Source organism: Furipterus horrens, unplaced genomic scaffold (assembly GCF_987537825.1).
Source record: "Furipterus horrens unplaced genomic scaffold, mFurHor1.1.pri manual_scaffold_9, whole genome shotgun sequence".
Classification (NCBI taxonomy): Eukaryota; Metazoa; Chordata; class Mammalia; order Chiroptera; family Furipteridae; genus Furipterus; species Furipterus horrens.
In genome coordinates this window covers 79,284,127-79,295,285 of record NW_028327179.1, presented here as the reverse complement: position 1 = coordinate 79,295,285, position 11,159 = coordinate 79,284,127, and the positions used below count along the sequence as shown (strand labels likewise).

The 11,159-nt window shown below is 37.2% G+C and overlaps 1 protein-coding gene across 1 annotated transcript; it reads left to right on the top strand.

Moving 5' to 3' along the window:
* Window positions 1-285: 285 nt before the first annotated feature.
* LOC150001996 (uncharacterized) lies at window positions 286-10,956 on the top strand. The gene is made up of 5 exons (XM_090286896.1): window positions 286-515; window positions 8,721-8,835; window positions 9,000-9,173; window positions 10,070-10,176; window positions 10,815-10,956. Exons 1-5 carry the CDS (start codon window positions 286-288, stop codon window positions 10,954-10,956), a joined length of 768 nt encoding a protein of 255 aa, XP_090143022.1.
* Window positions 10,957-11,159: the final 203 nt, after the last annotated feature.

Here is an 11,159-nt window from a genome sequence, read left to right as displayed (position 1 = left end):
AAACCTGCTGGAACTAATAAGAGAATGTGTCGAGTTTGGAAGCTATAACACAGTGAGAATCTGCGTCTGGACGCCCCTGAGACTGGGTCCCAACCACAGCGGTTCTAGGACTGAAGCTGGAATATCGTACCAGGCACGTGACCCAGCAGGTTTCTGGCCCTTGGCCCACTTCGTGTCTCCAGCTGCGTTATCTCTGGGATTCCAGCTGGCGAGCCTGCGTGTCAGCACAGGGGCGTTCCAGGCGGTTAGGAGACGCAGGGACGTTCTGGCCAGTCGTGCACCACCATGAAGAAGTTTTTTACTTTCTGGAGAAGGAATGGTGAGCCCCACAGCCCCTCCTCACAGCTGCCCCTACATGGGGCCAGTACTGGTTCCCGCGCCCAGTGTGGCTACAACTTCCGAGATAAAGATTTAAAGAAACTTCATAAAGCTGCTGCAGTTGGGGATTTGGGAAAAATGAAGGAGTACCTTCAGGTCAAGAAACATGGTGTGAACATTCGGGACAGAAAATACAGGTGACCAGAGTGATGAAGGGCAGGGTGGCTGGGAGGCTGAGACCACTGGGGCCACTGGGTACTCTGACCAGAAACATGATTTCTCTGGGCTACCCAACTGGTTGTCACTCGTGGCATCCCATAGTGCAGAGGTCTGGTAGCCATGGCAGAGAGTCACATTCCCAAATTTCATCTTATTTTTGAAAGCACTTACCTGGATATTTGAAGGCATTTGTGGCCTCTCTGATTCTCTCCATTCCTCCCATTGCCTTAATCTCCACTGGGTACTCCATCTTTTCCCAATCCTGCTGTACATTTTTTCCTTCTTCCCTGTAGAGCATATTGTTACCAGCCTCCTAAGATTTACCATATAACTAATGTACTGATAGGAAAAGAATAGAGGTAACTTCTCAGAACAATGGTTATTAAGACAGACTTTTGAAACAGCAAAATAATTAACTCTATAATGTGGCTCTTCTATGAAAAAATTTTCAGCTGCAGAGTATCTTCAAAAGTCCCACCAACATCACTTAATGCAAAACAAAATCGATTTTATATATTAATAAATGAAGAAGTTATGGGTTTGGCATTAATAATGGGAAATATGTACTATCTGTGACTACCTTAAAATCTTTTAGGGAGTTTTTAAGTCATAAGGTATGAAAAATGTCATCTTTCATCATAATTAGATAACTAGAAATCTATGGTTAGAAAGATGACTTGTGTCATCTTGATGAGTTTTACCTCCTCTTTAACAAGAACAGAGTTACCTAATTTATCTTTTATCCTACACCACTCCATTGAATTACCTTACAGCGTCATGGATAACCTCAATATGACTTCATTCAGTGGTCAATTCTCAGTCTTACCTGGCTGGACTTTCAGACAAGTATCTTACTTGACTTATCCTCGCTCTCTCTCTTCACTTGCCTGGTGAAAAAAGATTGGCTTTAAATATCTATATTCCAAGTCTTCCAACTTTTTATCTCCAGCTAGATCACTTCCCCGAACTCTAGACTTATATACACAAATGCTATACTTCTGCTTGGTTATCTAATAGGCTGTGGTATGCTCCTAAATGCTCAATAACAGGCACTGGGGGGATGGAGGTGGATGGAGGAAAAGCAGTGATTTCAAACTATCAATGTGATGTCGACTGGCTCTAATGATTCTTGAAAATTTAACAGTTGGCTTGTGAGTGCCACTGACTCCATCACATCATTGATCACACATCTCAAACATCCCCAAACTGCATTCCTGTTTTTTCTCCTCAGATCTGCTCTTCTCTTTCTATAAATGCCAAGTTCTTTCTTTCAGTTATTTAGGCCAGAAACCGCAGTCATTCTTGACTCCTCTCATTCTTTCACATTCTCCATCTAATTATACAGAAAATCTTATTGGCTCCACTTCCACAATATAACTAAAACTCACCAATTTCTTGCCACTTCACAGTTACCACCCTAATCAAAGCCACCATCATGTCCTAACCAGAATTACTGCAGTGGCCTCCTAACTAGTTTTTTTGTCTTTTAATGTTTTCAATTTATTCTCAGTACAGTAGCCAGGCTGATCATATACCATGTATGTCAAGTGATGTTGCTTGCCTTAAGAACTTCAACTGGCTTTCCATCTCTCCTTTACCCATTATCTTTCTGCTCTTACATCCAACAACTCTCTCTTTCATTCATCTCCAGCTACCCGGGCCTCCTTAGTGTTCAACAGAAACGTCAGAAGTGCAGTGAGGCCTTTGGACTTGCTGTGCACTTTGCCAGGAGTGCTTCCCTCCCCAGAGATCCACATGGCTTTCCCTCTCACTTCCTGCAGCTGTTTATCTGTCACCTTATCAGTGAGGTGCTCTGGCTACTCTACATCCAATTGTTGTCCCTCTCCTTGCTGACATTTCCTACTCTTCTTCCCTGCCTGATTTTGCTTTTGGGTACTTACTACTGTTTAGCATACTTTTTATTTTAAGTTTTGTGTTTACCTCTTCAGCCAGTGTGTATGATCCATAACAGGAGGTATTTCTGTCTGTTTTGTTTGCTGCTGTATCCTCATCAGCTAGAAATCTTCCTAGCTGTAGTAAATGCTAAATAATTTTTGATGAATGAGTGCATAGACACATACACAGATAAATATGATAACTTAAAGACACCATTCAGAAATAAAAGAATAATTTTTTGTTTTTGTTTTTTTAATGTGTTCTTTTTTAAAGTATATATATATATATATATACTTTATATATATATATATATATATATATATATATATATATATATATATATATATAATTTTTGGTTTTTCAATTACAGTTGTCCCCTTTTCCCCCAATTTCTCTCCCCCACCCAACCCACCCCCTCTCCCGCAATTATATCCCTCCCCATTGTCCATGTCCATGAGTCATTTATACAGGTTCTTTGACTAAACCCTTTCCTTACTTATCCCCCTTCTCTCTAAAGTATATTTTATTGATTATGTTGTTACAGTAGTTTAAATTTTTTCCCCTCTGCTCCGCTCTGTGCACTACTCCCCTTAGTTCATGTCCATGGGTTGTGCACATACATTCTTTGGCTTCACCTTTTCCTATATTATTCTTAACTTGCCCCTGTCTATTTTGTACCAACCAATTATGCTTCTTAGTCCCTGCACCATTTCCCCATTTCTCCCCCTGCCTCATCCCAGCTGATAATCCTCCAAATGATCCCTATACCTATGGTTCTGTTCATATTCTGGTTTGTTTAGTTGGATTTTGTTCTTATTTTTTAGATTCAGTTGTTGATAGTTGTGAGTTTGTTGTCATTTTAATGTTTATAATTTTGATCTTTTTCTTAAGTAAGTCCCTTTGACATTTCATATAATAATAGCTTGGTGACAGTGAACTCCGTTAGCTTTACCTTGTCTGGGAAGCACTTTATCTGCCCTTCTGAAATAAATGATAGCTTTGCTGGATAGAGGAATCTTGGTTGTAAGCCCTAGTTTTTCATCACCTTGGATACTTCTTGCCAGTCCCTTCTTGCCTGCAAAGTGTCTTTTGAGAAATCAGCTGAAAGTCTTATAGACGCCCCTTTGTAGGGAACTCTCTGCTTTTCTCTCGCTACTTTTGAGATTTTCTCTTTGTCTTTAACCTTTGGCATTTTAATGATTGATGTGTCTTGGTGTGGTCCTTTTTGGGTCTAGCTTGTTTTGGACTCTCTTTGCTTCCTGGACTTGTATGTCTATTTCCTTCACCAAATATGGGGAGTTTACCTTCAAAATTTTCTCACATAAGTTTTCAATTTCTTGCTCTTGCTCTTCTTCTTCTGGTACCCCTATGGTTTGGATGTTGGCATGTTCAAAGTTGTCCCAGAGGTTCCTAAGCCTCTCCTCATTTTTTTCAATTCTTGTTTCCTCATTCTGTACTGGTTGACTGTTGTTTTTCTCCTTATGTTCCAAATCATTGATCTGAACCCCAGTTTCCTTTCCTTCACCATTGGTTTTATGTGGATTTTCCTTTGTTTCATTTAGCATAGCCTTCACTTCTTCCTTTATGCATTTGCCATACTTAAGGATATCTGTCAAGTCTGTGAGCATCTTTATCACCAGTGTTTTGAACTCCTCACCTGTTAGGTTGGCTATCTCCTCATTGCTTATTTCTCCCACTGGAACCTTGATCCATTCTCCCTTTTGGGCCATACTTCTCTGTCTTCTCATCTTGATAGGCTCCTGTGTTTGTTTGCCTCTGTGTCTTAGGTAGAGCTGTCGCTCCTGTTACATTGTAAGGGGTGGAGCCTTAGGTTTTCTCATCAGTAGAGGGTGACCTGTTTCACCACGTTGTGGTGCTGTATGTGGGGGAGGGGTCTGAGAAGAAACAATGCTGCTTGCTCAGCACTTGCCCCCTTTCCAGGCACTTCTCCCACTTTGTATGTGATTGACGCCCCTCTAGTTGTTGCCCTGGCTGTCATTCCCAGAGTGGGTGGGTCTGCGGACATTCTAGGACCATGGGGGCCCTTTAAACAAGCGGACTCTGCTGAGAGACCGGCTGTTTCTTACTCTGCCCCAACCCCTACTGGTTTGCACAGTCAGAAGCAATGAGGCTTTATTTTCCTTGGCTCTGGGACTGTGAGCTGCGTAGTCTGGTCAGGTGCTGGGTGTGCTCTCCAGGTGTCCCTCTTGACTTTTTAAAATGTGTGACTGCACTTTTTGGTAGCCTGTTGCTGCCACCACTGCTGCCGCCACCACACCGCATCCTCTCCACCTGGCTCTGCTCCTCCTACCTGTCTGGATGAGTATTTTTTCTTTATATTTTTGTTTGTTGAACTTCCATGCAGCTCGATTTTCCGGAACTTCTGGTTGTCTCTAGTTTTGAGGTAGTTGTATTCCTTTTTAGTTGTAGAGGGAGATGCAACATGTCTGCCTTGGCCTCCATCTTGGCCAGAAGACTAAAAGGATATTTTTATTAATAAAGAAATGAATTACTGATATATTAAAAAATGTAGGTGAATCTTAAAAGTGTCATGCTTAGTGAAAGAAGCCAGACATAACATATTATATATTCAATAACACCATTTGTATAAAGTTCTTAAAAAGGAAAAAGTTAAGTTAGACAATGAAAATTAAAAATTAGCTAGGGTTTCAGATGAAGAGGGGAGAAAGGGATTGATTGTAAAGAAGAGTGAGGTAACTTTTTAGATCGATGGAAATGTTCTGTATTATGATGATAGTGGTGCTTATATGACTGTATATTGGTTAAAATTCAGAATTGTATGCTTAAATTTTTGTATATAAATTATATCTCAATTAAGATGAAAAACAAATCTCAAGCTGTATATTCCATTTGAATATTTGTGTGTGAAGAAAGAGAGATTGAGACTGAGAAAAATAAAACCTGAAAGGCTATGCTACATACTAAAATTAAAGTCACTATTTCTGAAGAGGAGGGGAGATTTGGGCAGAGGGATAGGCAGCATAAGAGTGGTCCCTGGAGACTTTGCTTTGTTTTGTTTATTTCAAGTGTACTGTGTCTAATAAGTTTGAATATGAATAGGAGACACTTAATGTTTCTTCCAGCTATAAAGTTAAATTATCTTTATGGCTTTTAATAAAAAATCCCTTAGAGCATATATAGTCTGATAGATGAAGGCTCAATTTTAAACTAATAGTTTTAGTCACACTCCTCAAATCTAGATTAGATATAAAGTGTTCAGTCTAGATTTGAAAATAATTTAATGATTTAGTGAGAGGTAGCTTCCTTGGATTCTTCTTCACTTATTCTGGATGCTAAGTTGTCAAGAGCCCTATGAAGTCAATTAATAGAAAAGGTATTCTTATGATAAAATGTAGTCAAATATTGCAGCTATGTTCTGGTCTTGTACCCTATACAGAGGGATAACACTTTATTTCAGCTACCATAGTAATGATCCACACCAGACATCCATTTGATTCATGGCTTTTGCTAAAGTTGAATTAGAGATATCTGGAATCTGACAATTCTTCATTTGTCCAAAATCTATGCTGATAATTCTCTCACTGACATGTGAGAGAGTGAAGGACTGGGAGAAAACCGAGTTTGAATGAAAGAAAATGATACCAGCCTGACTGAAAATTTAGAAATGAACACTAGGCCTCATATGAATATAGATTTCTTGTAAGATAACTATTACGAGTTAAAAAATAACACTATAGACTTCCAGCCAAGGAGGATTAAATCTACCGTAAAACAAAAAACAACCAGAACTGCCAGAAAATTGAACTGCATGGAAGTCCAGCAAACAAATATATACGGAAGCAATACTCATCCAGACAGTGCCACAAGGTGGTGAAACAGGTCGCCCTGCACTGACAAACACCTAAAGCTCTGCCCCTTGCAATTTAACAGGTGTGACAGCTCTACCTAACACAGAGAGGCAAACACAAGAGGCTGTCATGTTCAGGAGACAGAAGTATGGCCCAAAGGAGGGAGAAGATCAAGGTTCCAGTGGGAGAACTAAGTGACAAAAAGATAGCCAATGTAACAAACGAGGAGATGGTCAACCTAACAGACACAGAGTTCAAAAAACTGCTGATAACAATGCTCACAGACTTGACAGACATGAGTGAATATGACAAACACATAAGGAAAGAAGTGAAGACTATACTAAGTGAAATGAAGAAAAATCCACATGAAACAAACGGTGAAGGGAAGCAAGCCAGTGTTCAGATAAATGATTTGGAACACAAGGAAGAAATAAACAGTCAACAAGTATAGCATGAAGAAAGAACAACTGAAAAAAAAATGAGGAGATGCTTAGGAACCTCTGGGACAACTTTAAATGTAACAACATCTGAATCATAGGGGTGCCAGAAAGAGAAGAGGAAGAGCAAGAAATTAAAACTTCCTTGAAAAAATAATGAAGGTAAACTTCCCTGATTTGGTGAAGGAAAGAGACATACAAGTCCGGGAAGCACAGAGAGTCCCAAACAAGCTAGACCCAGAGAGGACCACACCAAGACACATCATAATTAAAATTCCAAAGGTTAAAGATAAAGAGAGAATCTTAAAAGCAGCAAGAGAAAAGAAGAGATTTACCTACAAAGGGGTTCCTATAAGACCATCAGCTGATTTTTCAAAAGAAACCTTGCAGATAAGAAGGGGCTAGCAAGAAGTACTCAATGTGATGAAAAGCAAGGACCTACAACCAAGATTACTCTATCCAGCAAAGCTGTCATTTAGTTCAGAAGAGCAGATAAAGTGCTTCCCAGACAAGGTAAAGCTAAAGGAGTCCATTGTCACCAAGCCCTTATTATATGAAATGTTAAAGAGACTTATTTAAAAAAATAAGATCAAAACTATGAACATTAAAATGACAACAAACTCACAACTATCAACAACTGAATCTAAAAAAAAAAAAGCAAACAACCAGAATATGAACAGAATCATAGGTATGGGGATCATCTGAAGGGTTATCAGCTGGGAGAAAGGCAGAAATGGTGCAGGGATGAAGAAGCAGAATTGGTAGGAACAAAATAGACAGGGGGATGTTAAGAACAGTATAAGAAAGGGTGAAGCCAAAGAGCTTACATACATGACCCGTGGACATGAACTAAGGCGGATGGGATTGCTAGAGGGAAGGAGGGTACAGGGCAGAGGGGAGCAAAGGGGAAAAAAATGGGACAACTGTAACAGCATAATCAATAAAATATACATAAAATTAACAATATAAAGCCTCAAACTGGAAGTATAATCCATTGATAAAAAAAAGTTAAGCATATTTTGAGAAATGGAATAATATTCTTGGTTATAAAGTGTTTCTCTAAGATATTTATAAATATACATTTTGCATTCAACTATTTTTAAAAAATAGAAAGGCTTTTGTTTTGGACATTTGGAGAAAAAACATTTATATTGACTTTGGAGCATTTATATGTGTAAACATTGATAAATTGCCACAACAAAGATATGTTGTTAGTTCTGAAATTTAAGAACAGTTAAATCTAAAACTTGAAATGTAGACAAATGTTAAATTTGTGTGCTCTTGTAAAATTTGTCATGCTTCATGCCTCATCAAGATGCATTAGTCTTGTTTTCACATTTTTTGAAAGACCACAGGCCTATATTGCTCAATACTTCCTTAGAAAGCTAAAGCTTTTATAGCCATTTTATTATATTGAATTTGTGGTGATTCCCCGTGTTCCTTGGGGCATACAGATGGGCTCTGAGATTTTCATAAAAGGTTTAATTGTCACAGTGGGGTTTAGACTTCGATTAGAAAAGTAAAATTATCCAGCAGGCATGAGGCAGCCACTTTGGGAAGACCTACTGGGAACTATGCAAATGCCATTTACTTTCTTTCCCAGTAGGGTTTTGTTTCTTGTGTTCCTTCTTTTCTTTTTTTTTTTAATTAATGAAAAATGAGAACTGGAGTTGGATGGAGAGGTGGATCTAAAGATTGAGTAAAAGCCACCTAAGTTCTTTGAAACTAAATTCTTGAGATGTGTATACTAGTGGATGAAGGAGACAATTAGAATATTTGCTAGGATTTTAGGTGGGCTTAAAGTCTTTCACACTTTGTGTTTGGGTTGAGGGCTGGACAGACATCTTATTACACAAGCAATAATTCAGGAAAAAACAATTATACTTAGTGTATATTTCATTTAAATATAAATCAGTACATGAAGCAAATATCTTAATATATGGCCTGTCATATTCTTGAGTAAAGTATCTTTTCAAACTAAGACTTACTTCTAACTTGGTGTTTTGTTATATTGCTATAGAACACCTTTGCACGTGGCCTGTGCTCTTGGTTACTCAGATGTTGTCTCTTTCTTAGTTGAGAATCAATGCAAAATAAATGTCTGGGATAGTGAAAACAGATCTCCATTGACTAAGGTTTGTTAATTTTTCCTTTTCAATTGGAATATGTTTGAGTTCTTTTCCTAGTTAACTTTTGTTAAATTTTATATTTTAAAGCAAAATACTAAACATTTGTTTAATATATCATATCCTGAGTAGCGAATTGGTTACTTATCTATTGTTGTTGTATTTACTGACAGGCAGTACAGTGTGAAAAGGAGAATTGTGCTAGTATTATTCTCGACCAAGGTGCAGACCCAAATCTGGTAGATTTAGATGGCAATACTGCTCTTCATTACGCTGTCTGCGGTCAAAGTGTGTCATTAGTCAAAAAACTGCTTGAACACAAAGCTGATCTTGAAGCACCAAATAAGGTACTCTTTTATTATAAACCACACATTACATTTTAGATGGCACTGGAAGAATGTATTCACTGCAGATAATTCGTATCTGTTGAAACATATGTTATATAAGGTATGAATTTTCCAAAATAAAATTGGGGAGAAGGAGAATGAGATTATCAAATGCTGATAATTTTCCTTATGTTATTGATTGATTGATTGATTACATATTTTTTGGTTTCCTTTTCAAAAACTTTCTCCATTTTATTTCAGATTATAATCCTGACCTCCAAAGCAACATCATATTTAACAGAGATAACTGTTTAAAGACCTATATCAAATGAGAACTATTTGATTTTTCTATAAATAAATATTGGTTAAAATCATAAAGCCTATATTTTTTCTGCTAATATACTTACGAATAATCGTAAGAATAGGGTTGAATTAGAAAAATCACTTACAATACCAAAAGTAATCCAAATCTCTTATTGAGACATTATGTAAAACTGAGGTGTATTTTTTAAGCTTCTTAGCACCTTAGTTCACTGATATTTTTTCTACATAACAGACCAAAATAAGTGCCATCCTTGGAGCTTTAAATGAAATGCTATGAAAATTCAATTGTAACAACATTATGAAATGTGAATGTATGATTTAGGTGCTTATCACTTAAATAATCCAGGCTGCTCTTACCCACAATTTGAATTAAGACTAAAGTTGAAACTTTAATTTCATTTTTTGACTGGCCCAACTCCAATTTATTTTCTTTGTCTTGAAATCATATTTTGTTATGTATCAAACCTTTTAAAATTAAAGTGTGTTAGAAGTTTTTTATAAGCACAATTATTTTTTAAATTGAACTTAAATCTAAAAGGCATGTTAATGTTGGTACAACATTTTAAATAATGAGTTTGAAATATTTTTTTCAGGATGGGTGCACTCCACTTTTACTTGCCATTTCTGAAAACAATGTGGAAATGGTAGAATTTCTTCTGAAGAGAGGGGCAAATGTAAATGCTTCAGATAAGAATCAAAGGTATAATCAATATAGAATAAGAGCATATAACTACATCAACCTAATGGGATATTACATATATGTGTGTATGTATGTGTATATGTATATTTATGTATATATAAAATGTATATTATTGTTGCTATTATTGTTACTGTTGTTTTTGTAAAAAAGATCTGGCCATATGATTTTGGGCAAATTACCTCGATTCCTGAGATCTGTTTTTCTGTAAAATCAATCAGTTGGAACAAATTGGTAGGTTATTATTATTATCATATTTTTTATAATGTTAGACTCTGACACAGAAACTCAGTCTCTAAGTCTTAGATGCTATAGTTCAATGGTGGTAGAAAACCCAGAGCCCCAGACACACTCTTCCATAGCATTTTGAGACATCTTGAAAACCCTAGGGTTTCAGGAAGCTGGGATTGAAAGTTATTGCACTAGCTGCTTTTCAGGGACCCTTTATCTTTAGACTCCTGATATGATCTGTATCGACACACCTTTTTGTGCAGATCTGCACCACTTTTTACATTCTTGCCCTGATTCTTTTCCTAATAGAGATTCTACACTTGAACAGTAAATTTAGAAGCTTAACTTTTTTTCAAAAGCGCAACACATGTTTAAGATCCATAAATACACATTTATGTCTTTTGCTCCAGAACAGCAGTTATGATTGCTGTAATTACTGACCCAAGAAGCTTAGTCAGTCTTCTCCTTCAGCAAGAAGTGGACCTATCTTGCCAAGATATTTATGGATTCACAGTTGAGGATTATGCTTCTTTTAATCCTCTTCCTATGTAAGTGATACTGCATATCTTTTGACAATTGTATGGAATTTGATCAAAAGAAAGAAACATGAGCCCCAAAATACAAAGCTGGAATGGGCTCTGCCATAGTGGTGACCACATTATGAACTGTGGTCCCATGGATCCAAGGATCCTTGCTTTCGCTTATTCATGAAATCCAATCAATATAAGAACTACAAATAGACTGAGGCTACTGAT

Coding starts and splice junctions, on each gene's coding strand:
- LOC150001996 (XM_090286896.1), top strand. CDS start 286: ATGAAGAAGTTTTTTACTTTCTGGAGAAGGAATGGTGAGCCCCACAGC. Junction 516..8,720: donor ATTCGGGACAGAAAATACAG/GTGACCAGAGTG, acceptor ATATTGCTATAG/AACACCTTTGCACGTGGCCT. Junction 8,836..8,999: donor ACAGATCTCCATTGACTAAG/GTTTGTTAATTT, acceptor ATTTACTGACAG/GCAGTACAGTGTGAAAAGGA.